Here is a 22,590-nt window from a genome sequence, read left to right on the forward strand (position 1 = left end):
TCAATTTTTGCCCGTCGGCTTTTCAGTGTTATTACTTTTTATTTTATTTTACACTCAAAGGAGAGAACCTCAGGAATGCACACATACATACACACACAATGTTGGGATAAGGAGGGAAGGAGGAAAAACTTAAGTCAGAACCAAATAAAACATATGGTATTCTCTTCAACATACGATGTATACAGAAGTGTCAAAAAATGTGCAGCCACAGGTACAGTAACTTTTTCATCTTCAGGACTCTTGTTTTGAACATCAGCACTCACCACAAAGGCAAGCATGCTATTTCCTAATCTCATGGGCTATGCTTTTATATTACTTATATTATTAGTTTTCAGCAGTTAAAAAAGGACTTTTCTTGCACCACAATTAAACTGATGCTACGATCTGTCTTCAGTGGTTAGCATGTGTTTGGTCTCAACGAAGACAACACTGTATCTTGGAAAATTCTGTAAAGGAGTAGCACATGAAAAAGCTTTACTTCCCTAAACTAAGTAAAAATCCAGTGGAATCCATTTGGAGCTTAATTTCAAACAGGTGAAGCAATAAACTGAATAGTTTAAAAAACTTTGTTACAAGAATCATGATTTTCAAATCACTGACTTGAAAATTCTGATTTATTTTAATCCTGTTTTGACTGAAATTAATGTTGAACTTCATATAAAGCTCAACGCCCTAAGCAATTCTAATTGGAGAATTATGTGTTTATGGTCATGGTCAAATCTAGATAAACTATAATCCCGTTTTAACTGTTTGCTGGGAGTCAGATGCTATTTTTGTTCTATGGTTTAAAATTCAACTCATTTGAGGATACAATGAAATTTGAAAGATGGAATCAATCTTCTATCAGAAGTTAACCTGCCATGGCAGAACTTCCCTAGGCTTCAGAAACATTCCCTGCAAAATAAGAATTGCCATGCAGACCAGGCAACAGGTTTTCCAAATCCTGGTGGTACTAGCTAATTCAAATTTTATCTGCATTTATGACAGCTGATATATTACCTTTAGTTACATCATGACATCAAAAGCAATTATTTTTTAAAAAGAACAGGTTCATTTGATGGGAAGGGAGGTATCTTCAGAGTTAATAATTTATCTAGAAAGCTAAAAAAACTGAGCAGAATTTTCTGTAAGTAGGACATTTGGGAATCCACCTCTGAAGATTTTTTTGAAGAAACAGAAAACATCTTCCAGTATAGCTAAACTATGATAGTAATGAAAACAACTGGATTTCAATATTATTTACATGAATGCTTAAAGGACAGTCCTGATCAATGTGTGACTCAGGCCCAAGTAACTCCACATAACCATTGAGACACTGACCCATGGGATGTGCTGTAATCAATCAAGGCTCTCTTTTAACACCACAGAACCTGACACACTGACCAATTTGTTACATTTCTGTCTTAATCACTACTAGGGTTTTTTCACTGCTGTATTCTATATATCTGGATTTCCCATTGCACAGGCGGGTGGAAGTGATGTAAGCAATTGTGTATTCCTTGTAGTCAGATTAGGAAAAAAAAAGGTAAAATATAATTCAAGAAAACTAAAATAAAGCACAACAAAAACCCTCAAGAGTGTCGTTGCTTGCACTTGGAGAACAGGTCTTGCATACCAAACATCAGGAAAAGCCATTTTCAAAGGTTATCTGAATTCATGTTAAATAGTTGACTACTCAGCCAAGTGAAAAATAGATCCAAAGGATGAAATAATAAAGCATCAGGGACAAAGGATCCACATACTATTTAGCAGAGAATGAGGCTTTCTATAATGGAAACATAAGCAGAGACTATTACAGTACTTTGAAAAACTGATTGCAAGCGAAGCCTTGTGAAACATCAGTGTATTCTGTGACAGCTATTTACAGGTTTTCCTTTTAAGCTGTACACAGTTGTATGTCAGAACAGTAATTTTGGGAAAATAAATAGAGATCTGAATGTTTTTCTAGATACCGGCATGTAATAAAAATACACTCACCTGAAAATAAATTATAATGGTAATTTTAGGTGAAAAAATGGTTTGTGTACTGCGAATTGTGTACTGTAACCCCTGAGTTTTCTAAAATGCATTTCTCATGTTTAGTTATACATTATTTAGTACTCAGAATTCATTTTCATAGTTTCTGGATAAGCCATTCAGAACGGCAATGTATTATAATTGAGAAGGAATGCAGGGAAATAGAACATAATACAAAGCACATACAATGTGTCCTGCTCTGCTTAAAAAAAAAAAAAAATCTGTAAGTATGAAAATCCAACATTTTTTGTTACGATAAAGCAAGGAAATGAAATTCTTATAGTACTGTGTTTAAACCAAAGCTAGATTCAATTTGAAAAGTGGTCCTGCTTCAGATAGCATTTGGTTTCTTAATATTGGCTTATGACAGTAATGAACAACTTTATTTATAGTTGCTTTTTTGTAACAATTAAAGAGAAAAATATGCTTTAAAGAAATAATATGACTATTTCAAAGCATTCTTACTATGCTATATCACTTTGTAAAGCAGTCTGGAAAAACTCTGGGAAGCACTGTAAATGAGGTGAGTGATAGCACAGCACGGGCCATTTGGCACCTGTAAGACCTTCTGTTGCAGAAAGTGGATTGGCAAATGTCATGCTTTTTCTTCCAAGGCTCCCTTTTACTTATATGGGATGCAAAATCTTACATTACAGAAATGTTTTATTTGAATGGTATGTTTACAAGCCCCGTAAGGAGCTGAAACAGCAAACTGACTTAGATTCTCTACAGCTCTTTCACGGAAGAAAACGGGAAAACAATCTATGTGTAATAGTTTCTAGTTTCTTGCTGCTACCTCTCTTGCTGCTGACCACAATATAGATGAGACACAGCTTATTATCTTTGACTTTATGACTACAATAATATTCTCTTGCCACTAAGGAAGCTTGCCTTCACGGGTGGGAAACACAGAACAGTACAGCTATTTTAGTAGAAAGCTTGCTGTTCCGCGCAGGAAGATTTTGTTCAGAAGCAAAGGCTTGAACAAAACAGGGGGAGAGCAGTACTTCTTTCAGCGTAAGTCCTGTTCTGAAATCATACTCTTATGAAAGTTGTCTCAGTGACATGACAGAATCCTCTGAAATGCAAATATATATACATTCAAAACATCATTAGTTTCTCAAAACTTCATTAGGTATAATCAAGAAGAGTTATGACATCTTCTGCCAAAATTCCTCACATATATCTGTATGGTAATGTCACAGAGTTAGTATCTGACAAATTTCTCTCATAGGTAACCATGGCCTAAATACACTAGAGAAGATAAGACTAGAGAAGTTTCAGGAAGATAAAAACAGAAGCGGAGACACTGGAAATCTAGAAGGTAAAAAGTTATAGGATTGATTAAAATCTGACCATAATGTTTTAACTGAGGTCTTCACTGGTAAAGATGAGTATCTATTGAATAATATTTTTCTCTGAAGTCCAAGGCTATTATCCTAGGCAATTTGTTTAAACTACCACTTGTGGTTTGTTGGCGTTGCCTGGCTACTAAATGCCCAAACCCTCTCTTGCTGCTTCTCCACAGCAGGACAGGAGAGAAAGTAAGATAAAAACACTTTTGGGTTGAGATTGAGATGAGAAGACTGATTAACAAGTACCACCATGGGCAAAATAGGTGTTACTTTCAGAAAATTAAATTTGTTGTCAATTAAAGTAGAGCTGAGTGGTGAGAAACAAAGAAAAAAAGAAACAAAAACAACACCTACCACTGACTCTCCTTTTTTGAGGTTCAACACCACTCTCTCACTCCTCACTGGTGACTCCTTCAGAGCTACAGAGTAATCTCTGCTCCGATTTGTGGGACATCTTGTTTCCCTTCCTCACTGACCTGTGAGTTTGCAGCGATGTTTCTCATATTTTTCCTCACTTCTTACTGCCAGACAGTGTTTTTTACTGCAGGTGGGTGGTTAGGTGGTTGGTTTTTTACCCTTTCTTAAGCATATTTTCTGCAAGATGCCACCTCCTTGGTGGTGGATGCCCTGAGACAGGCGAGCTGGAGAGAGATGGAATGAGCTGTGTCCAGCATGGGGAAGCCACAGCTGCTCCTCACAGAGGTCACTCTGCAGCCCCCACTGCCAGGGCCAGGGTACCTGCACCCAATTCTTACCTATATAATCCTGGAAACAAACATCCAATATACATATAAAAAATGAAGAAAAAAAAGGAGGTGATCAATAAAAAAATATTAGGTCAATAGGGTTGAAAATTATGAGTGCTTAGCAAAATAAAAGTGTGCACTCTTTTTTCCTTGCATAGAGCCAGCCTGTGTAATGTGGGAGAGACTTTTCTGTGTAGTTGAAGAGAATTTTTCATATATCGCTCTAATTGTCAAGATTAAATGGGAAAAATGAAATATTTATCTTTTTAAAATCAAGTTGAAACACTTGAGCCAGAAAGGTTAAAATAAGTTCATGGAACAATCACACAAACAATTTAAGGCCATGATTTATTTAGCAGGTTCAGAGTGATAATGAGCAAAACCGCTAATCAGTGCCCACAGATATTAAATAATAAATTCAGTAGGTTGAAATGGGTACTTGTAGGAGCAGCAAACGTTAGCCTAATGATTGAATTAATCTTAATGCAGAGAAATTCTTGTATGCCAAATTTGTTTACCACATAACATGCTAATGAAGATAAAACTGCTGGGTCTTCTTTACCCTTACAAATTAAGTGTTACTTGGGAAAAGTTGAAAGGGCATCAAGTGGCAAAGTAAGAGGCACATGAAAAGATTGAGCAAACAAGAGACAGCGAGAGATAAGGTACTTGTTTTGTAATACACTTTGAATGGCTGAATATAAATTACTGGATTAGTACAGTTTATCAAAGAACCTACTGTGTAAAACAGATCTAGAAATAACCATGAGCTTCATAATTAGCCGATCATTCTGGTGCTTCCTAAACCCACTTTTGTTGGCTAAGGAGGAAAATCTGTGTATGCCTGTGCACACAGTCTGGAAGTTCAGATCTCTGTGCTAAATAATGTGGTTGGGGTTTTTTGTTTGTCTTCTGATCATCAAACAAATGTGCTTACAACGATAATTAAGGACAACTTTTGTCAAATGTCTTGTCTAAAAAAAAATTGGATAAACAGACAAACAAACAAACAAAAACCTCTAGCAATGAAAATCTAAAATGGAAGTGCTTTTTTCTCCTTTAAAAATATTCATTATCTATTATGGGGTACAACCAACTGTCACAGTAGAAAGTGCTATTTGCAAGTTGCTTGCCGTGTGACATTTTGGAACACAGAAGAATGGCCCAGTTTGACAAACCTTTCACAAGGCAGATTATCAGCAAAGCTGATTCTCAACTACAGAAAAAAGTTTATTTCCAATTATTTTTGGGAGGTGGTTATATGTTGGTTTGTGGAGGGGTTTATTGTGTTTTTTTAATTTTTTTTTTAAACTGGTCATCTCTCAGCTATTTTAATCTGACACTTTGCTGAAGTATCATCCACAGACACACTTGGCTACACTGATTGACCCTTTTTGACTGTGATGGGCTAATTCAAATGATCAAAGCTGTTGAATGCACACCATCAAAACAAAACTAGTGCTAATGAAGTAGGCACTGCACCTAAGATTAAAGTCACTTATGTGACTTTAAAATACTTATGTGCTCCAGTGAAAAATAGATTTGATTTTTTTTCCATCGACACAAATAATTTAAACAATTAAATTAGATTAGATTAAATTAAATTATTATTGGTAAAGGTCTAGAACATAAGTCCTGTGAGGAACGGCTGAGGGAGCTGGGGTTGCTTAACCTGGAGAGGAGGAGGCTCAGGAGAGGCCTTACTAGTCTCTACAACAGGAGGCTGTAGCCAGGTGGGGTAATCTCTTCTTCCAGGAAATCAGTGACACGACAATGCAGCACAGTTTTAAGCTGCATCAGGGGAGGTTTAGGCTGGACATTAGGAAGAAGTTCTTCACAGAAAGAGTGACTGTGCACCAGAATAGGCTGATGGTGAAGTCACCATCCCTGAAGGTGTTTAAAAAAGACTGGACATAGCACCCAGTGCCATGGCTGAGTTGATGAGGTGGTAGGGCTCTCTAAACTTAAAGGCCTTTTCTAACCTGATTGATTTAGTGATTGTATTAAATGACCTAATTATTTAATCTGGCTAGGGTGCAAGATTTGCCAAATTTACTTGAAAAAAAAAACAAACACAACAAAACAGTATTTTGTCATCTTTTTACTTAGACTAAATACACTATTCTATGCCTGACATGTTAAGGACATTCATTTGCATATCACATATTTTAATTTCTGATGCACTGAACCAAATGTATAGGAATCATACACATTTGAGGGAGTAATACTGCATATGATATAAAGAAAATTAAAAAAGACCAAAACCATGTTGCTAGCAGAAATGTGCAATATGCAAATACCTCCTCAGTATCTTTCAGAGATCAGTGTTAAGTGCTCTTAAACATTACATCTGGCACCACAAAAGTTTTAACACCATTGGCTAGTCTAGACATGCTACTCCAATTTCATAGCCTCAACCTATTTATACAGATTTTAATGGGTGACCAGGATAGAAAAGTAGAAGACTGCTGCCAGTGTACTGTCAGGTTTGTGAGATGCCATAAATCTTGTGGCAGAATACAACACTGAGTAGGCTGGCATCCTGTAATAGGCAAACATTTGACAAGACCAAAAAGGAAGGAGGCTGAATTAAGCAATATGGCACTCATCTTTTCCCCTGGTTAAGCACTCTCTTTCTCAATTTGGGTTGTTTTCCAGATTGTTCTGGAACTTCACAGTCTTCTGAGGACAGGCATTTTTCGGTTCAAGTTTGTTCAGTTGACAGAATGATTCATGGACATTTTTGAGCCATAAATAAAAGAGCTTTCTAACTTCTGAGTAGCATAGAGCTGCTCTAAAATGTTTCAATGTACATGGAAGCATTGCCTGTAACAATGTCAGTTCCACAGCACTCAATTTTTTTCATTCACAATGCCTATGCTGTTGTGCATAATCTATCCAGCTGGCAGTTTACCTGACACCTTCCAAACCACTCTTCTCTCTGCTGCCCCAATAACACTGGTTTAATTTCTCTCCTTTTCTCTCCCTATACTTGTGAAACAGAGTAAGCAATATCAGCAGTCACTTCTGGACGTGACCCACCGAGAAAGGCATTTAATCTTGTCACCAGCCTAAACACATGGAATTCTAAACAAAAGACATGAGATATGGAGAGACATCAACACACAGTGCTACCAGGATTTATTCTTTCAAAGCTACTAAATAAGCGAATAAATACATACAACAGTTGAACTACATTAGACAGAATAGCAGAATATACTTTTTGTCAAACAAGCAAGCAAGGGAGAAATACACACTTACAAAAGGCCACAGAAAATGCTCTTCCAAAAATGAACTACTGCAGACTATAAGCCTCTTTTGTACTAAAATGTCTTCCAAAGGATTAATTTGCTTATTCTTAAATGGCTTTTTAAATGTTATTGTGCCCTTATAAGGATTTTTTGTAAACTATTCATGCATGTTCTTGTGGATCACCCTTCAGCCCAAAAAAGAATAAAGCATATAAAGCAACTTACAGTTTGGATTCCAGTAGTCTTCACTATTTTTTGCTTAACCAGACTCATTCTCCTCTTTGAACATGACATCTTCTGCCATTTATATACAGTAGCTCAAAAAACGCTGTCTGACTTGCAGGATAGACAGCATTATTTTATTTTATTTTATTTTTTAATAGCAAAGTATTTTGTTTTATTGGAAGGCATGACCCATAGGCTAGGGACTGAAGTGTGAATAGTGTATGATTGGTGTATAATAGTGTATAATTAAAAAAAAAATCATAGAATCATAGAACCATCAAACAGAATATTCCGAGCTGGAAGGAACCCACAAGGACCTCAAGTCCAACTCCTGTCCCTGCACACGAGCTTCCAAGAATCACACCATGTCCCTGAGAGCACTGTCCAAATGCCTTTTGAACTCAGGGTTGTTGCTGTGACCACTTCCCTGAGGAGCCTGTTCCAGCTTTATGCCATTCATTTGAGTCCCATCAGGGTCAAGAAAGTGACAAGATTGGTACCCGCCCCTCAGTTTCTGCTCACGAAGTTGTAACTGGAATGTTGTCTCCCCTCAGTCTCCTTCAGGCTAAACAGACCAAGTGACCTCAGCCACTCCTCATATGAGGAATTTCCCTGTAGACTCTTCCCCATCTTCGTGTCCCTACAGTTAGGTTTCTCAAAGATGAACTGGGCAGGCATCCTATGCCTAACACAGCAGTCCAGATATGCAGAAATAGAGCATGTGAGTATAGCCAGAATTTCTTGAGAATGTGGCCATGAGAGTCTGGTAAGACTGCAGAGGGTATTAGAGAACATAACCATTGATGCATCAGCTTATTTTAAATGATGTTCATCTTTAAAATCAGTCTTGCTGTCTCTTTAAATGTTGAAGGGAAGTTGAGTAGACAAAGGTCAATAGCATTAACTTCTAGATTGTCTGAATATCTCTGTACCCTAGCAGAAAGTGTTGCATCAATGCATGTCTGTATGCATAGATATGCATATATTTATCTATTACAGCTGTCACAGTGACCTATATTCATCTATAACATATGTTAGATATTTTCAGTCTTCTCCAAAATGTATAATTAATATGTCTCCAAACAGTGTAGCTGTTCATGCAAGAGGGATTCATATTATTAAGTGCCTATTTACAATGGGAAATATATGATTTCCATTCATATGAAGTAATAATGTGGGACAAGTATGTATAGTATATCAAAAATTAATAAATAAATATTAAGACCTGGAGTAATGGCACAAAATAACTACCTTCTATAATTCCTTTCATTTCTCATGAAAATAAATATATGAAGTGTGAAACTATATTTTGAACAACTAATCCATTTGGGTGTGGGTGATTATTTTTAATACATTTAGTTTCTTTTCTGAATGATCCAAAGAATCTGCACTTAAATCATCTGGAAAAGGCAGTAGTGCAGGGAAATTTTTGATTACACTTTTAATTTCACAAACTAACCTACAAATGACTTTAAAATTGCTAGTAGGACTTCAGTATTACTAACCACCTACACGTTTTTATTGAAAGAGTGTAGCTACAATCCATTAGTTAATGACTATGCTGTGCTTGCCAGATCACTTTCACACTCACAACAACTGTAAGTGCCAGGGTTTCAAGGGCCTTGGAATAACACCACCAATTAAAACCAGCCTCTTTTGTTACATTTTTGCAAAACCAATACATTTAAAGAAAGAAGAAAACCCCAAAACTGTATTGGCTTCTCTACTGAAAAATAAAATCAATTTTGTATGCCTTTGCTGTGTTACAGTGTAAGTCCTCGGCAATATTGAAATATGTGCTTGTATATTTTAAGTACATTTTAAATAACAGCAATTTAGTGTGTTTTTAGTAATAAACTGTGTTACTAAATTCAGCAATTGACCACCGTTTTTTAACAAAAGCAGATCTTTTAATATTCAATAAAAGTTATACATCAAAACTGGTCAATTACTCTATCACACTCTCTTGTCAGTCATATATATTTTTACATAAAAAAATGAAGGATGTGTAATGTAATAAACATCACACCATTCAGCTCTTGGATTATAAAATATGCAATTATTATAAAGTTGAGAAGGTATTTATTTTTTACCAGTTATTTTAGATGACTGAATCATTTATAAATGACATTTTTACTTGATAATGTGTCTTAATAGTTATCTCCATGACACTATTTAACAAATGCAGTTATGGAATATAATAGTTCAGTACATTAAAGTAAAAGAAAGAAGTTATTCAATCTTTCTCAATGAACTTAAACACTTTAGATCTTGAAGACAACACAGATCTAATCTAAAAGAGTAGTAGAGCATATCACCAAGTGAGCAAAAAGAATCTTTCTCCTAAATGATAGGCACATAGAATTTAATTTCAAGTTTTGTATTGAAAATGACATTTTTGTGTGGTTTTCAGAGTGAAGATCTTAAAAATCACCATAAATATGCTGGGAATATTTGAGCATGATGTACTTAGATGATGGTTCAGTACTGCAGATTTGTTTAAAATAATAGGTGAGTTGTTTCACATAGAAAGAAATGTATTTTACTAAATAATAAGTCTGCATTAGCTTGCAGGAGCGTACTTCTGACATGAATCTCCTAGCCACTTCCACATGACATACTTGTGAAGACCTTCTGAAGCACAAGGATGGGATTCCTTTGGAATGGAATGAAACCGGAATTATTCTTCAGTAACTAATGGGCATTCAGCCCACAGACCACAAAAATCTAGAGCAACTACCACGGAACTCTTGTATTCAGTAAACTCTGTGCTCTCAGCACCAGTGGCTTTGCATCCAGGCCTGCTCTTCATCATGGAGCTACAAACACTGATAAAGGTATAAAAATTATATATAGGTATACACGAGAAAATGCTTTTCTCACAAAGGTGTCCAGGTGTTACTAAATAATTTTTTTTTGAATTTGTTGTTGTTGTTGATTTTTGTTTGTTTGTTTGTTTAGTTGGGTTTTGTTTTGCTTTTTCAGTTTTGGGGGCTGAGTTTCGTGCTGATGTAGCATGGAGTTTATATTGAAAAGCTTTTTGCCAAAACTGCAAAATTTTCAAACTGTCCTGAACAGTAAAGACTGATTTATGTCTTTGTCTATTTCTTTGTTTCAAGATGGGAAAAAAAAAGGTTTTGAATGTTTTGGAAAAGATTTTTTGTATAACTTTTCTTTCCTTGCCATAGGCAAATATGTCCTAAGTTTCAATGAGTATGTTGCTACCATGTCTAGATGAATTCTCTGTAGCACACAGAGAACTTCTGTGTGAAGATCTTCACTTTGCAACCACGGAATAAAGACATTTAACTTGTGATGCACAGTGGAAAAATGCAAGTATTCTACTATTATTTTCCTTTTTATCTTAAAATGTATTTACCTGGATTAGTATGAAAGGGGATAAATAATAACACTAACAAATGATTCAACTCTTATCCTATTCCTAGGAGATTTACTTCCATGGGTTTTAGACTGCAAATATAATTCCTTATTTTTTCCCCATCTACTTAATTCATCTTTCATCCCTTTTCTCCTCCTGTTCAAGAAAAACAGAGCAACCGTATGTACAAAAACATAAAATGGTTCTTGGGAAGACAAATATTTGGAAGAAAACAGAATATACCTTACGTATATGCTATAATTTTCAAATTTTATTCAGAGAACCTCCCTTCTTTTACATGGATTTCTCCTTAGGGGAAAAAGAAAAAGCAAACATAAAATCTGAGAAAAATAAAGAGATAAAGCCATAAGATAAGCATAATAAAATGAATACCTAGTCTCTGGATAAGTCTAGGTCAAACCTGAAGACACTTAAGCATAAGGGTTTTTTCTTAAGATAACACACTTTTTCTTCCAAAAGTCTAAGTTTCCTTCCCAGAAAGCAAAGGAAAAAAAAAAAGGAAAAGGAAAGTATGCAATTGTTACTTTTAATTCATTAGTACTGTAAAAAATGAGACATGAAATTTAAAAATGCCCTTTTCCTTTTAAAAATGTTATGTGCAGATAGATAAGAAAAATTGAAAAGTCTCCCAAGAGATACAAAACAGCTGAGATTCATCTCACACAAGAGGTTAAATTTGTGGGAATCAGGTAAATTTAGGTGTCTGAGCTTCCCCCATACACAATGTCAATTCAGTCAATGTAGTTTGGAAAAGTAACTTCTTTCCTTTTTTCTTCACATCTGTATTGCACAGTCCATGCAAGACAAATTTAATTAATTTATAGGATTGCAGAATCATAGCTTGGAAGGAAAGTCTGGAGAGTGTTTACTCACACCTTCCTGCTTAACTCAGGGAGTTGCCACAACTCAGCTAGAGAAATGTCCTGTTTGATTTCCAAAATTTCCATGAAGATTCCACGATCTCGCTGGGAAACTGGTTGAGGAGTTTCATGGTCCCAATAGCAAGAAAATGTTGTTTGTTTGTTTGTTTGTTTCCCTCAGGTTTAAATAAAATTTCTCTGTCTTTCAGTTTGTGCCCAATGTCCTTTCTTTAATCTGGCATAGTACTGAGAAAAGCCTGTCTCTCTCTCTACTCTCCTTTCCATGCCACATCAGGTATTTGCACACATTAATTAGATGCTTCCTAAGCCTTCCCTTCTCTGAGATGAAGAACCACAGCTCTCTCAACATCTCCCCATGTGACAGATGCTCTAATACCATAATGATCTTTGTGGCCCTTTTCTGGACTCTGTCCATATTTCCATTTCCCTTCCATACTTGAAAAACCGGCACTAGACTTGGCACTTCTAATGTGTCTCACAGTGCTAAGTGGAGAGAAAGGATCTTTCCCATCAGCTAGCTGGCAGCACCCTTTCTATTGCAGTTCAGGAGACTGATTTATTTTCCTGAAGGGTGTCTTTCTGGCTCATGGCTAACTTGTTATCCACCAGGACTCCCAGTTCTCTCACTGCAAAGTTGTTTTCTAGTTGTCAGGCCCAAGTCTGTGTGGGTGCAGTGAGGTTATTCTTCCTGCATTAAGTTATTCCTTTCACTGCAGCCATCAACAATTCTAATTCTACTTAGAATTTGTAACCACTTAAAGGCTGAAATTAACAATGCCATACTAAATTCAACACTTTATTCTCACAAATATAATCTTTCTTTTTGCCAATTTGCCATTGGGAATAGGAGTTGCACTGCTAAAACTCCAGTAGTAAAAGAATATGTAACATTGGGAAATTAGTTGTAATATCAAGGTAACAAGAAGTCACAGCTGGGAACAATAACTTCCACTGAATTTCAGAAACAGCAACCACAAAAATATCAAACAAATATTTCTGCCACAATCACACTATCACACCTTTAAAAGGTGAATTGTGTCAAATACAGTTAAGTGATAAAGGACCTACAATTCTAATAAAATCTTTCTAATATAGTTCATGATGACTAGAGATACATGTGTTCAGTTGTGCTTTTGACTTTAATTTCCCATTAAAAGTTTTAAATAATAGAAAAATCTGTTGCTGTTCTATTTTGAACAGCATGTTCAGGAGGCAGGAAAACCCCCCTCAGGTCAAAACAATGACTGATAAAGAGAAAAACTGATGTTAAAGCGGTAATTTAGAAGACTTATGTTTCATTTTTTCTTATTCTGATTTTTGTTTTTCTTACTGGACAGACTTTGGACCAGTATCAAAATACAAAGAGGAATAAAGAGCTTAAGAACAAAATGTTGCAACATTCAAAATACTACTACAAATTAACCGGTGCATTACAGATTCAAGACCTGAGCACTCCATTTAACTATGGACACCAAATACCTCTTTTATCAAACAAAAGGCTGATTCAGTTGAAATCAATTAGTAATATAGTACTATTTCCTCTGTAACTGAAGATCATTACATTAAGAAATCATTCTGTAACGTATGCTGTAGATACCAGCACAAGACTTATGCTTTTTTAGGTTATTGGCTAGGATTTCTGATCTGTACTAGTCAAAACCATCCCTTGGGCCTCAGAATATCCTAGCACTTCTGGAAGTCAGATTTCACATTGAGAAAGGGTGGTATGTGGTGGTGTGTTTTCTTTGCTTATAAGTTCTTTTAAGCGGTTAGTTCCCATTCTCCTCCTAAGTGAATGATTTTGCTTAAGGTTGTCTCCTCCCTGGTTACCTGTCATTCTCCCAAACCCTGCCCTAAAATAGCCCATGTCCATCCTCCCATAAGACCAACCCCTGGTTGTCAATCGCAGTCTGTCCCTTCCCCTCATTCTGGAAGGTTCTGTTTTACTCGACTCCCCATTGGTTTGATCAGACTGTACCCTCCCTCAGCGCTCTCCTGGTGGTTCTCACTTTCTAAAACCCTCCTTGGACTCCTCCCCTGTTTGCCCATCATTGGTTCCGGTATTGTTCTCTCTCCTAGTTACACTTCCACTTAAAAATCAGTGTCAGGCTCTGACAGAGAGAGCTCTTCTGTCCCTCTCAAGGAATAAGGCCCTTTGGGAATCGGACAGAAGGCTCCTCCCTGCTCTCTTACCCTGGTCCTTGCTGCTGACACACCTGAACCTGTGGGGAACAGAGGCAGCCCTCTCTGAAACACCACCCAAGTCTGTCAGGGGTCAGGGGGTGGCCGCTTCTGGTGTGAATCCTGGGTGAGAGGCTAGCCAGGGGATTTTCCCAGGCTTTGTGTCAGTGGTACAGTCACACACACAAGAGGTAGAAACTGAAAATAAATGCTTTCAGACTGAGAATACAATACCAGCTTTAATATTCTGATGGGTAAACCTTGGCTGCTGCCAGGTGCTCACCAAGCTGCTCTATCACTCCCCCTTCTCAGCAAGACGGGAAGAAAATGAGGTGAAAAAGCTCATGGGTTGAGATAAGGACAGGGAGATCACTCACCAGTTACCAAGACTGGTAGAACTGATTCAGCCTGGGGAAGATTAATTTATCATCAATAAAAACCCAAGTAGTTCTGTGAGAAACAGGAAACACAAAACTAAAAAGACCTTTTCCACTACCCAACCCTTCCTTCTCCCCAGACCCAAATTAATTTTTCATACCCTCTTCTTCTGACTCCTCCCCACCTTGTCCTTGTCACTAAGTGGTGTGAAGGGATATGAAATGGGAGCGGTAGTCAGTCGGTGAAACTTTGTATCTGCTGCTCCTTCCTCATCATACCTTTACCCTGGCCAAGATAGGGTCCTTTCCAAGCAATACATGGGTCCCTTCCACAGGGTGTCAGCCTCCAAGACCGGACTGCTCCAGAGTGGCTTCCCCAGGGGCCACAACTCCTGCCCCTTGCTTCCTTCAGGGTACGTCTTCCTGTTCCAGGATGTGTCCTCCAAGGGCTGCTAGGGGCACTACCTTCTCCACAAGCTGAGGGAATCTATTTGGTGTCTGAAGTGTGCTCTCTACCTCCTTCTTCATGGACCTTAGTGTCTGGAGGTTTATTTCCCTCACATTTTTCTTGCTCCATTCCCCCAGCTCCTTTGCCTCTTTGGGCAGTAATGGATCTGTTTTAGAGCCACTGGGAACTCGCTCTGTCAAATATGGAGGCAGCCCCTGGTCTCTTCTCAAAGAGGCACCCTCTGCAGCCTCCCTCCCCACAACCTTGCCATGTAAACCCATATAAAACAATCAAACACCAGTGGAAAGAAATCACTGGACTATTTTATCACTGGAATATTTTAAAACATCTGTTTGATTTAAGGAAAGTTGTGTGAAACACTATGCATTGTGCTATGGTAGAAGTTTGACTGGATAATGGTATCACTTTGAAACTTAAAAAAGTCTGTGCATGTCTGTAGTTGATCTGAGCTTGCTGTGGTATGAAGAGAAGCCTTGTGAGTAGAAAATACAGGAGAAAAAATAACTCTTAATTCCTTAAGTCCCTTATTTTAATCTGGCAAAAGCATCTGTGGCTTTAAACTGTCCTTGGTATCATCAGTGACGGCAGCCAAAGGCACCAGCTTTCATCTCATGTGCAAACTTCCCCTTCCTTAATCCTCTAACCCTTCTCATAGTCTCCCTGCCCCATGTAGTCTTTTCATCTCTCTGCTGAGGACCTGCAAGTGCTCTTCTCAGGCAGCAGCAGCTAGGAAGTTTTGGAAAGTTAGCTGTTCCTCTTGAAGAAGCAATGGCACAAACTCCCCTCCTACTGCTCACTCAATGGTTATGGTCTCCTGATTTACACTCCAATTAGCTTTAGTGTATGGAGGAAAAGAGAGTAGAATAGGAACAGATGTAGCACAGTGGCTTTTCTAAACCAAGACAATTTTTAAATCCTCACTGCAATGAGGCATCAAAGAGATGTAAAGAGATAGCAATCTTCTTATGCCTCTCGGATTTTATTTATCTTTTTAAAGAAGCAAGTGCGTGGACTAATACTGAATTCAGAGTTCAGACTATTTTGTAGCTCTTCTGTAGGCTAATTCACCAACCGGACTCCAGTTTTTCTTACTCCTGCTTGCCTGTAGCTAAATGTGACAGTGTTAGATTCTGTGTGAGGTAGAACTTGTGTGTAATGAAATGGAGGGTATGACTCAAAGGCAAATGTTCGTATTTTAGTTCTTATAGTCTCATATTATGAAAACACAAGAATAACTGTGAACAGCAAATTATCTAGATCTAGGCATTAATACAGTAAGATTTCTTTCTACACCTTCGGATGTTTAGCTATGGACTGCTCCAGTATTGCCAAAAAGGAATCTTTAGACTGGCAGCAAAATGAAAGAGAGGGTTAAGCAGAGAGTGTGCCCACAAGGTTAAACCATCATCACCCACTGGGTGTAACGATAGTGACACTGTAAAACCAAAGCTCTTTGCAAGAGAGGCTTATCTTCTCCACATGGGACACTATCATATGACCAAGTGTAATTCAAGGCAGTCTTGCCATTACTCTGAACCTTAATCATAATTAAGCCACTGCCACTGAGATATTCCTACTTATTACTGGAATTAGAGTACCATTTAACACCCCTGACATTACTTGACTAAACTGACATAGTATTAGGTTTATCAAAAAGTATGAACTCAGGTATTTATCAGCCAAATTTTACCACACAGTTTTTATTGTACTGGAAATAAAAAAAAAGCTATCCAAAAAACCATTATTATTGAAAGACAGCATTATAATAGCACTTCCAAGAATATGGAATTGCTTTGGAAGTAACATAAGACATAATAGAATATTCTATTTGATTTTACTAAATAAAAACATCATCTTGAAACCGGTGGGTGTATTACAATTTTTGCTACAGCTCAATTTTTTATAAAGCTATTACTTTGTTGATATGTATTGATACTACTTATTAATAAGATGTAGAAATTAGGCAAGCATTTACTTAGCTTCATAAACATGTACCAGAAGACATAAATATTATATTTCTGTCTGGTTTTAAACCATTGGAATTATTGCATAGATTCATCCACAGTGTGTAGTAGGCTTTCTCCCTAGAGCAGTTCTAACACTCCACTAAATATATGCTATTCCTCTTTATCTCTTTGAAGAAAAATGAATCACATCCACAGCTTGCAGCTATCAAAACGTGATTTATCAAGCATTTTCATGAAAATGCATTTTTCCCCTTCTTTACACTAGGAGGCACATTTTTACTTTGTACAGTTCTATTGCACAGCTTTGCTGCATGCGACTCTTAGATATAACAATTCCAGTCTAAATTTAAGTCCCTGACAAGCTTTAGTAAACCACAGTGAATGAAGAATTCTTTACTAATAAGGTGGGTTGTTTTTTCACTCTGATGAAAACCACACTTTTAGTAATGAAAAATAACACTCTGCACTTGCCTGCTTGAGAACAAAAGCACAGGGGTTTTTTTAGCAATACCTAAAGAAATAATTCACATTAAAATACATCAGAGAGTTGTACAGTTTTAATGCAGTTGATGATAAAGATGTTTGTGTTAAAAGTACACTTCCTGATATGCACATTTAAAGCCATTTGGTAATGAAAGATGTTTTAAAGTAGTATAAGTAAATTCAATTTTACATTGACCTTTTTTTTTTTTTTTACATCCTAAAGAATCAAGTTTTCCAAATGCTTATCTGATATGCTAAAAGGTAAAGATGATAGATCTTTGGAATATATTCCTTTTTATGAGAATCAAGTGTATCAAGCTGCGAATGTGACAAAGGTGAACTATAAGGAAATTGCAATTGACAGGTTAACATCAAACTCCTCTGACCATCAGTAACATTCATCAATTAACAATAGGAAAATGGAAAATATATCTTAGCAAAATAAAAACAATCTAAATAAAGAAGATAGATTTCAGTGATGCAGACCAAACTTGGTCTTATACATCATTATAAAAGGCTTCCTATTTCTATCTTGTTGCCCGTCTCTCAGACACAGTGACAGCGTGTGGCTGACAATGCTAATATTTGGCTTCTCTCCTCATTTCAGTTTCACCCGGTGTGAGAGATTTCTGTTTTCAGATTAGCTAGATGAATGTACTCTCACTGTGTGTGTTTATTTCATTAAATCATGTAATAGTAGTTCTTGTGTCTCTGTAGAAGCTAACGACTGCAAGTAAATATGGCAATAAGGTTTCTCATACTTTTGTGTAACAAGTTAGCAAGACTTTTAGCACATTTCCCACCTCCCCTCCCCCAGTTCCAGGTTTTGAAGACTTGAGCCTTGGTCACTCTTCAAATATAATTAAAATAGCAACATTATATTGAGAAACAATGGTTGTATTTTTATTCACGTAACTTCACAGTGTACAGTAATAACCCACACAATTCACTGAGCATTAAAGTCATTAACCAAAATTGCTCTCAGCATGAGACAAGGACTTTGCTATCAAGATTAACATCACATTCTCAGGAGCTGAAGCAAACTTACTTTGAATGAACTTTCATAAAGATACAGTGGAACAAGTCTGTATTTTTGGTGTAGAGGTCATCTGCAAACATTCCTAAAAAAAAACCCTGTTCTTTCTCTTCAGTTGAAGCATTTAAAATAAAAATATTGTTATGCAATTATCACCCAAAACTAGTAGCAGTACATGTACATGACAATACTACAGCTCTCCACTAGGGCTTTCTTCCTTACTTTACAGCTATATCTTTTACCTTAGCATGTCCCAAGTACTTTCATAACCATTCATCCCTTAAACAGCCACAGAAATGAAACTACCTCTACAGGTGAATACAACCAGGGAACATTTCACTGCAATAGAACTAGAAATTCAGCTTAGGAGTGCCAAGGAATACAATGTTCAAATGATACTAAATGGGTTATTTTAACCATGAACATATGTAAATACCCACAAAGTAGTTTTGCCCAATACCAGATAACATTTTTCTCTTCTGAAAATTGCCACAGGATCTTCAATAACCATAAACTGCTTTAAACCTTATTTCACTTCTCATTCAAAAACTTATGCCTATAGTAGCAAATTAACTTTTGATACAGTGCTTAGGCAATAGCTTCATACTGAATCCAATACAGAAGTTAAATCCATCTTGTGAGCAGCATGACTCCCATCCTGGCCTGAAGTTTTCTAGGAAAATTTCTGTCACAGTACTGACAGTATAATTTCTTTCTTAGTTTGTGAGATTTGATGAGATACAGTGTATAATGTTTCAATATCTGTTAAAAAGCAAAAAACCCTATACTTCAATACTTCACTAATCATTAATACAGCTTGGTAGTTAGATTTTCATAAATTTGACACAAATCTAGCATCCCTAAGGCTAAATTAGGTGTAACCACAAACATATTAAAACTTTTCATATAGCTTTTAAGAACACTTACTCATTCTGACTAATCTTCTATTAGTGTCTATATCAGGCATGAATATATGATCATGATTAATATACTATATTTGAACAATATGTTTAACACAAAACTTCACTCTTAATAACTTGCTATGAAGTTTACTAAGCCCTTTTATCCTAACTCTCCTGGAGGACTTTTATGCTGCATTTTGAAGAGATGTACAATCTAGAGTCTGTGAAGACAATGTGACAGTGTCAACACGCAATGCTGCCTTAAAAACTCCTCTCTGATGTTGTTAAATCTTTCACAAGACTCATACGTGGTCAGAGAATTAACTGGATAATTCCTCTTAAGCTCCTTGCTTGCTTAAGCAGACATACATTCTTGCTCCAGAGTCAATCCATTCATAGTTGCTATTCTTTTATCATTCTTTGTATTTCTAAAGATTAAGGGTTTAACATCATAGTTCCAAAAACATTTCTGTTTTGGTAAAGAAAATAAAATGCAGGTGTCATATCCAGTGGGTGAAAAAAAGAATTTTAAAAAATGGGGTAAAGGTAAATAGAGGAAAAGAAACCAGAATGCAACTCTCAGACAGTAAAATATTTCAAACTGTTTCTTTGTAGAGTTCCATCCAGCACAATCTCTTGGTCTTCCCATATATATATGAGAAAAATATTTCCAAAGTCAATATTCCACTGTTCATGTTGTCATCTGCCATGATGTAAATGTCATAATTCAGATCCAGCTCTGCCCAAATGAGGAGATGGACCTTAATATTGTTCATCAGATCCCAAGGCCACCTTCTCTCCTGGTTTGTACAGGCCCAGTGACAACTTAATCATCTATACAAAAAGGGAGAAATGCCAAAGACAGAAGCTAATTCTTATTTCTATACTCCTGGGATGCAAAAGAACTCAGGTTCAATTACCTTCCAAGAGCACAGATGACTTTTAACCTTTGTCTCCACATTCTAGACAAAAACCAAGAAGCTTAAGAGCAGTGCTACTTCCCCCCTCCCTGTTTCCAGTATGTTTAAGCCTCCATATTCCACATTCCAATGCCCAAATACCAGGCACAGTATTGGTTAAGATCTTGCTTCAATTTTTAGTGCTCTCAATAAAACACAGCAATAATGTAAATGTATTATAGAAGAGGAAAAAAGAGAAAGGCAGAAGTTCCCACATCAAATAGATCATCCTTAATATTTGTATGAAAACCTGTATCTGACAGTTCCAATACATCATGCCATTCCAAGTTAACAAAGAAATCCTGTGATCCTTAATGTCAGAAGGGGGAATTTTAAGGGTGTTAAGAAATGTGGGTTCTTTCAATTTTTCAGTGCTTTACTGATTTACTGATTTCTTTGTTAGTCTAAAAGACAGTGCAACTTCCATGTCTTTGAACTTTAAATTGATATTTAGAATGACTTTCCAAAAAACAAAGTCTAAAGCTAAATAGCTACAGCACTTTCAGCAAACATCAGGAAAAGCTTGCTACCTTGTAGGACATCCTTCTCCCCAGCTGCACATTTTTTACAGTGCAGTTAGTGTGAAGCCATTTATTCTGCTGGATAAACTTTTCTTTCCACAGTCAAATTACAACATGATGCACTTAAGGCAAACTACATTATTTCCAAACAATCCTTACGAGCTAATATGATCAAATATTCATGCACGTGCTTAGAAAACATCTGTACCCTTGCAAAGCTCAAAGGGATGAAAAAGAAAGTAACCAAGTTAGCAAAGGAACTCAGCTAAGCGGAGCAGTGATGGTGACTCACCCGAGTTGGGGTCGGAATTGCCGTCAGCTTCAGTCCTCTTGTCCGGTGAAGCCTGGTCGTAGAATTCGTCCTGCGGCTGAACCAGAGGGAGAGGGTGTGAGATCAGGGTTCCACCACCCACTGGCTCGTGGTCTCCCAGACCACTGTCACTGCAGCTTTCCTGGGAGCCATCGGGGAGGTGAAATGTAACACGGCGCTGGGACTACAAAGAAGAGCACAGGACACACTGATTAGTGCTCTTCTTTTCAGTTCTCTTGATTTTTTTTTTAACTTTTGACATACAAATAGATCCCTGCCAATGCTTATGAAGCAATTGCTATTCTGGTGTTTCCTTGTTTGTTTATGGTTTGGTTTGTCTTTCTCTTTTTTACTTGCTTTTAGATGGGAAATTGGCAGATAGGAAAGTCAAATTTCAAAGTCTATACGTGCTCATCTGTGAAGTACACATCTTATAAGAAATTGATCAGTGGAAAATTAGGTATATTCTCATAATTTTCAAAACATCATCTATTAAAAAAACACTCTCTGAGAGCAGAAGCCATTGCAAACTATTTTATGAAAAGTAAATGACATTTGAAAATTTAATAAGTATGTATTAATGAGGTTAAAATTTGTATTATCACTATTTAAACAGGAAAAAATACATCCACCAAGCTAAACAAACAGATAAAAATAGTTGTCATCTTTCAGGAATAGTAGCATGAATAAATAGCTATCTATAAGTATATTTAACTGATAGCAGTCATGTACCTAAAATGGATAATTAGGATTGATAATATATGTGTGAATTCACAATGGTCAGCAAAGAATCACAAAATACAGTGGCAGAATAAACAATTATCAATTGTTATGAGAAATAAAAATGAAAAAACACAGAATTTGTACAAAAAACCCACAGGGATTGAAAGGCAGAATTACACATTTTACTGAAATTTTTTTAAAAAGAAACCTGTGGCCACCTCAAAAGAAAAAAAAAAGTACACCCTTCAGTGTACACTTAGATTAGTTAACCATTATTGATTTTAAACCTCTCTCATCAGGAGAAATAATCTGACTTTTGAATTGTGGCCACAGAATGATACAGTGATTCCCCAAGAGTTTCAGAGCTGATAGCACCGCTGCAAATCGTTTAGAAACCGTGACTGTTGGATTCATGAAAGGAATATTACAGGTCTTCATGGATCAAAATACTGCACCTTTGAAGGACTGGAAACAACTAGTTTAAGAGTATCTCAAGAGAGTGGTTAAATTAAGTTAAGCATATCTTCCCACCAAAACAAAAAAAAATATTGGCAGCTTCAGTGGTCTGGTTTGTTAGATTAATTTAGGATAAAGTAAAGATTCACAAAGTTTGTCTTAAGCATAGTAACTGTTTAGTTTAGTGGTTATTTCTTATCAAATATTTGTCATCTGAAATTTATGGGGTATATCTAAGCTAATGATTCAAGACTTCTACAAGGCCAGAAGAGAAAGAAACATTAGGAAAATACGACAAGTATCTTCCACTAGTCCTGAATTCATCCTGAAAC

At 36.6% G+C, this 22,590-nt stretch overlaps 1 protein-coding gene across 1 annotated transcript in view; it reads right to left on the reverse strand.

The window, feature by feature from the left end:
- Nucleotides 1-22,216, reverse strand: part of LOC134548539 (protocadherin-9-like) — a 235,272-nt gene extending 213,056 nt beyond the window's left edge. Inside the window, exons 1-2 of the mRNA XM_063393442.1 lie at nucleotides 22,178-22,216; nucleotides 21,062-21,263 (exon numbers count right to left, since the gene is read on the reverse strand). Coding sequence (XP_063249512.1) covers nucleotides 21,062-21,263; nucleotides 22,178-22,216 — 241 coding nt within the window. The remainder of the gene's footprint in view (nucleotides 1-21,061; nucleotides 21,264-22,177) is intronic.
- Between the last annotated feature and the right edge of the window lie 374 nt (nucleotides 22,217-22,590).

This window comes from Prinia subflava, chromosome 3, assembly GCF_021018805.1.
Source record: "Prinia subflava isolate CZ2003 ecotype Zambia chromosome 3, Cam_Psub_1.2, whole genome shotgun sequence".
Classification (NCBI taxonomy): domain Eukaryota; kingdom Metazoa; phylum Chordata; class Aves; order Passeriformes; family Cisticolidae; genus Prinia; species Prinia subflava.